The 6,625-nt window shown below is 42.2% G+C and overlaps 1 protein-coding gene across 1 annotated transcript; it reads right to left on the minus strand.

Moving 5' to 3' along the window:
• Positions 1-264: 264 nt before the first annotated feature.
• On the minus strand, positions 265-6,408 carry LOC137720884 (patatin-like protein 6). The gene is made up of 3 exons (XM_068460004.1): positions 4,967-6,408; positions 3,115-3,393; positions 265-1,159 (listed from the first exon to the last, which is right to left on the minus strand). The coding sequence occupies exons 1-2, from the start codon at positions 6,131-6,133 to the stop codon at positions 3,124-3,126; spliced, it is 1,437 nt and encodes a 478-aa protein (XP_068316105.1). The 5' UTR covers positions 6,134-6,408; the 3' UTR covers positions 265-1,159; positions 3,115-3,123.
• Positions 6,409-6,625: the final 217 nt, after the last annotated feature.

Raw genomic sequence — 6,625 nt, forward strand, 5'->3', positions numbered from 1 at the left:
CGGATTCCCACAAAGAGGATCCTTGTATGTGGACAGTAAGTGTTGAGTGTGAGATGATACAACGAATATTTGGGTCTGAACAAAATCTTCACTTTCATTCTATTAAAAGTAGTGAAAGAATGCGTTCATTGCAGCCGCGCTGACCTTTCTCTGTGAAGAATACACAAGTCAGTCATGCGCAGATATCATGACAAAAGAATTTCAAACTGGACAATCCTTTCCATCTATTCTTTAAAGTCATTAATGCCAAAAACTTAAATCGTGCGGATACACTATATCATAACGTCTTGTGTCAATTAAAAACCGTCACATAAAAAAGTCGTACAAGACATTATATTATTAGCACTCAACATCACAATGACAACGTATTCGTCCCATAAAACTGAAAGAAAAAGTGAAGAATTCCACAGCCACACGAACAAAACAACCAAACCAAACACTTCTTTAAATTAAAAAAATGTACAAAAAAAGTTGAAACTTTCTTAAAACGATTCTGCAACTTCAAAAATAATACACTTCTTCAACATGCAGGAAAAACAAAAGAATACTACTTTTCTCCCCTAACCCCAGAAAGCCCCACCCATCAACAACTAGGAACACACCCCCCCTACCCATGAGAGATGGATACGGTCAGTTGCTTGAAAAATATAAACCACACCCTGAAAATTACAAAAAGCCGAGGCAGACAAATAGCTTTGACTATATTTTCAACTCTGGGTCTTCCACAGTTGTATAGGCCCTATAGGGTAGCCAGCCCACCACCCACCACCCCTCAAGTTTCTTGAGACAAGGATGAAAAGACAAGAAATGTAAAAACATCTGGGGGGGAATGTGAAAAATACAAAAAGGAAAAGGGTATGGGAAGAAATAAAAAAAAATGGAAGCAGATTTTCCCACCCATGATGAGCACTCAATTTTTGAAACTGAAAATTTGATATCTCAAAAGCTTTTGAAGCTCTCTCACTTTGGTCCCTTGCTATTGTATAAAGGTAGAGACTGTGGGAGACCACAAATGCATGTAATCTGCCAGGCAAACAAATCCCACTCAGATCTCTCCCCTCCTCCCGGACCCCCACCCCTTTCTACAAATAGCCACTAGTCCTTTTCACATTACTCTTCTCCTGTTTTTTCCTCCTTTTGATGATGTCTCTCCATTCTCCTGCAATATTTGGGACAAAATATTTACTGTGACGGGTTCACATCTACAGGTAAGAACATACATTGGAATTGCATAAAGTTCAATGATTTGCACCTCAATTTTTCCAAATCGTATGTTCAAACTGAAGGACGTTAATGTTTCATGCTAAAATCAATTGATAGTAAAGGGAACGAACCAACACCTTATAAACCGTTACAAGATTTCTTAATTTTTCAAAGCGAGACTTCTTTTCTTCTACGTACTCGTACAAACTAACTACAAGTAAAACTTGGAAAAGTAAAAGGAAACAAAGAGAATAGTTTGAACAAAGAAGAGGATTGATGAAAGAACCACTGTAAAACTTTAGAAATTTGACCAATTTGGCTTTTTCCAAGGTTTTACCCCTTGTCTGTTAAAACTTAAAAGTTAGTTGGGAGGTGTACTGACACAATTTGCTAGTCCTTTCTGGTTACCAACCCTTCACACTTCTTACCCCACAGGTATACCCCCACGTAGTTAATCCCATGTGATTTTCCATACAATTATTTACTGTTTAAAACTCCTTCAACAAAATTATCTTCATCCTATGATCCTAACAAAACTTCTATTATGCTCTCGTGTATCCTGTGCACAGCAATTTTCGACCGTTAAAGCACGGTCCTAATCCTCTAGGCTCTACCTAACACATGGGTCTTAAAAATGATTCATTAAACAATGCCAAAAGCATATGGCCCCAGTGACTTGTACACGAAATAAACATTTCAATCTATGTCTACGTTAGGAGACGGTTCTCATCGAGCATTAAAAAAGTTATGGACTGCGAAGCACTACGTGTACAGAATCTACAGACATTGATGCAGCAGTGAAATAAAAAATCAGTTCAAGGAATGAATTGCTTATTTCGCGCACGGCATTTAAGCAGTTTTAAGAAGTTGAATGTTGCAGTTCTAAATTGGCTAGTTGGATGAGTTCTTCATAGGCATTGTGTAATTGTGTGGGGCAATGCCATTGCAACACAGCAACCCAAAACATTCAAACTAAACATTTGCACGGATGGAGGGAGAAGAAGCAACCCTTTTTCTTTTCTCCGGACTACGGACATTGCCCTTAGGAATTAGGACCACAAAGATTTGATTTCCTGACAAAATGACCACAGCACCCTTCCCTCCCATGCCTATACAAAAACTCAAGTGTCGGTACGCCGACAGCGGATGGGGCTCTAAGCATTCATCTTCTTTCTTTTTCATTTTTTCTACCTTCGTTTTTTGTTTTGGTTTCTTGTATTTACAACAACAACCTGGTTGTTGTAAAGGACGAAGAAAATGACAGGTCTAGGCCACAGAGAAACAAAAGTTTGAGAATTTTCAATGCATACGTGTCATGGCACCTAATTATTCACTGTCTGTAACCCTATTTGCTAACAGGTAATACCAAACAAATGATAAGATGGCATGTAAACATTATTAGTGGAACCCCTAATCTTTTTGTTCATTTAGTTTAATTAATAATATGAATCCCACCAACAACATTTCTCATTTTAATTTGTTAATACTGTGCATGCCTAGTGCCTAGCATGATATGATAAACAAGCAATTAGGGGCCAAGACTTTCTCGCACTCCAACAGTGTCACAACTACAGAAAGTACTTGTTCTAATTATATTCTGACAACCAATCATATAGCAGATCTACCTAAATTTCATGACTTTAAAAGATTCAAAAATGACAGAAAACAGAGGATAGGGATGTGCACGAGTTGTTTAGTCAGCATGCGTCAAACTCAAATGCAATACATGAGTCCGACTTATTTGAACCGTAAAATTAGTAGTATTTTTTAACCGTTAGATCTTTGGTTCGAGAATAGAATACCCTTGAGCACCATTATCACGAGACAAGTTCCTACTTGTTTTCTTCAAATTTGTGAGGTCTGAGCACGACATGAATATGAAAATTGGTAAACAGAACAACAAGCACGTACCCTTGAGTTCTAACTTGTTTTGGGAGCAGCTTGCTTGAAGGCAACAGTGGGAGCTATTCTGCAACTCCTCCTCTGATGCTCGAGCACCAGTTCTCCGGCAAACCAATCGAGCTTCTCGAAATTGCTCTGCTCGCCGATCCTCTTACCGCCAAAGAGCACCGATTCAACATTCTTCTGTTTCAGCATTTCCTCTGCCACTCCTACCAGCTTCTTAACGTTGTTAGGACTTGGGTCTGTATCTACATTTGGCCCGCAACGTCCTAAGCTTGTCCCATTTGCCTAACATATTACAAGTAAACATCCGGTTATTAACCATTTTTGAAAAACTAATTTCTAAATTGGTCCAGAACATAGACATGCACACCCACTTAGAAATTTAGAATTCAAGTGCCTACATTATGATATTCCAAACAAAATAAACAAGAATTTGTAAAAACAGATGCTTTGCTCAAATTTAATATTAAAATTTAAAACCAAGCAATGCACAAATTTGGAAAGATTCAATTGCTAATAAAAAAAATGTACCCAACAGTTGAAAACAATTTGGATTGGCAGCTCCAAATTCCAATTTAGGACCACCCTCATAGATAAAAATATACCATGATGGAAAACAGAATATGGCAAAAAGTTGTGGGTCAATTACAATAACCTTTTTTTATCCAAGAGTTAGAAAAAAGAAAAATATTACAATTGAGTCCATTTCATTTTCTAAAATGGAGAGAAGTGACCACAGCCAACTTAAAGGGAAACCCCACATTCTTTTTGTAGCATTAAGAATTTAAGATTAATATGGTTTGGAGCTAATTACAAAACCGGATGTTAATTAAGGTTTAAGTAAATTGTGACCCCATCTCTCCAAGCATTTCTACCTACTTACTAGTTACTGAAATAATACAGGTTCAGAAATCCACACAGCAATCCAGGTCAAGATTGGTCCAACTTTCCACAGCAGGGAAAAATAAAGGCTGACAATTAAGGTAAAAGAAAAGGGAAAGAAAGTAAAAAAATAATGGACCACTGCCCCAAGAAGCAAGCTTCAAAGGTAATAAAATTTAAAGCTAAGAAAACAGCAAACAGGGGAAAATCATCAACTTTCTCAGGGAAAATCAATGGGATGCAATTGCAGTGGGACCAAAGTTGCTAAGTAAAGCAAAAAAAAAAATTAAAAGCCAAGAACCGAACCAATTTACTGAGACACCCGTCAAATTTAGGCTTTAGGCCTTAGCTGTTCTACAAAGACAGAAAGTCCTAATCAGCTAACCTACTCCGGACCAACCAAAATCCCTTCCCTCTCGGTCCTTAAATCTAATCGAAAAAACAAAACCAGAGCTCTCTCAAGCTCACACAGGGCGTATCCCTAATCGTATATCGCCCATCATGTGACGTGAGATGGTAAAGGTAGAAAAAAAAGAGGTGTTTTCCACACACTACCAAAAGTTTGCAAAACATAAGTGTGCGAAAATCATTTTTCGGTGATAAAGCAAAATTTTGCTCCATTTGGTCTGCGCACTTGCAGCATTGCAACACTTTGGATCGGCAATGCCTCCCACAACACTCCATGGGGCCAAAGATTTTACGTTACAAAACACCCGCATTTAATTGCATGAAAACGAGACCCATGCCCCTGGCGCAAGTTAGCGCCCTCTATACGTGTGTGTCTACACATTTTACATGTCGTTCTTAGCATTACCCAGCCTGGCTAACAGTGTCGTCTCGTAGTCAGTTGCAACAGAAACGGCAAAAAAACAGCCAAACCTCGAAAATTTAACTCCGTGACAAAAAAAAAAAAAAAAAAAGAATTAAAATTGGGAATTAAATGCGCGCTTTAGCAAAGGTGTGGCGTGTTTCGTACCTGAATGCGCACGTAGTTGCTGCTCCCGGACTGACCAAACGCCATGGCGACGGACTGGTCTACCAGGTCGGATGACCCGTCGCCGGCGATTCGGGCCATGGGCCGGGCCCATTCCTTGGCTCGCCACTTCTTCACTTGCTCGTACGCGTACCTCGCTTCTTCCAGAAACTGGCCGCTTCCTATTGAAAGGACCATTATGTCCTCGACCCCTCGCACGAACGGGAACTCCTGCTTGTTGTGCAGGACGTGCGTGATCGCCGCCGCGGTCGGGTTGCTCATGGCCAAGCCGCCGTCCACGGCCAAGCACTTGGTCTGGTTGTTGACGGACTGCATTTGGACCGGTTCGAAGACTCCCGGTTCGGCTGACGTGGCGCGGCATACCTCCCAGATGCGGAAGTCGTAGCTGTCGGTCTCGAGGGCGTCCGCCCTGGAGAAGAGAAACGGCGCCGTACTGGAGAGGTCATAGCACGGAATTAGAACCGGCTTGAGCGTGTCTTTCAACGTCAAGGTCCTGTCGTCGTCGACGAACGCCTCTTTCATCACTTTTTCCAAACCGGCCGTGGCGGACCCCGTTGAACCTGAGCCCGAACCAGAACCTCGAATGAGGCGACGCAGCAAACCGGGGGAGGAGGCGGAGGTGGAGGAGCGGCTATTGTTGAACAAGCTCTTGCCGTGATCGGAGAGGAAGCGCCACGTGTCGTCGGCCTTGAAAATCGGGCGGGCGTGGTCTCTGGTGGCGAAGAGCATGGCGGTGAATATACCTCCGACGCCAGCTCCAGTGGCGACGTCGAAGTAATCGGCGATTCTGGCGTCCGGATTCCCCGATTTCTGCTTCAACGCTTGCTCTAGATACGCCAAGGCCTTTCCGGAGAGAATCCCTCTCATTCCTCCGCCGCCGTCGATGCTGAGAATGCAGATTTTGCCCCTCTGGTTTTTGATCGCCGCGACGCCATTTTCAGATTGGGGCTGAACGCCCAACAGCTGGGCGGGGTCAGGTTTGGAGTCGGAGACCGGCGTGGTGGACGGAGAGACCTGTTTGGGAACCCAGAGCTTCTGATCGTCGTAGCCAAACAGGAACTTGCTCTCCAATATCGAGAATATCTCGTAGCTCAGCTTATCGGTGTCGATGCTCGGCTCCTGGATTTCGGTCCGAGTCGAATTCATCATCGCCGCAGTCGTCCTCCCCCAAAAAAAATAATCAAAATTTCGCCAACCAAAAATCTCGGTTTAAAATTTTCTGTTTTGATCAGACAAAAGGAATGAATTTCACTGCCATTTTATTCAAGTCTCCGCGAAGGATATAAGAGGGAAAGAAGGGGACGAAAGAAGGGAAAGAAGGCACGCCAACAAAGCAGCATTAAAAGCTCAACCAACGCGAAAAACCAGAAAAGCCAACGAATTGCAGAGGAAGAAGAAGAAGACGAGCAGAAACGCAGAGCTCTGCAGACTCGCAGAGCATGTCTGTTTTTTATATACCCTTTTATTTTTTTATTCAAATTAAATAAATATCAATCACGAGACGATGTCGTTTTTTGTTTCACCCCCAGTAGGTGGTTATTTTACCTTGTTTTTTACACTGTCCAGTGGGACAGGGACGGTTGAGGCCGTTGGTTTTGCTCGTCTCGTTTGATCGGACGGTCAGGAGTCCGCGGAGTTCTG

The sequence above is a fragment of the Pyrus communis genome, chromosome 16 (assembly GCF_963583255.1).
Source record: "Pyrus communis chromosome 16, drPyrComm1.1, whole genome shotgun sequence".
Lineage (NCBI taxonomy): Eukaryota > Viridiplantae > Streptophyta > Magnoliopsida > Rosales > Rosaceae > Pyrus > Pyrus communis.

What these genes read in the sequence shown, in the direction of transcription:
- LOC137720884 (XM_068460004.1), bottom strand. Translation starts at nt 6,133, where the DNA reads ATGATGAATTCGACTCGGACCGAAATCCAGGAGCCGAGCATCGACACC. An exon ending in GCAACTACGTGCGCATTCAG is followed by an intron (nt 3,394 to 4,966) that starts GTACGAAACACG and finishes GTAATATGTTAG; the next exon opens with GCAAATGGGACAAGCTTAGG.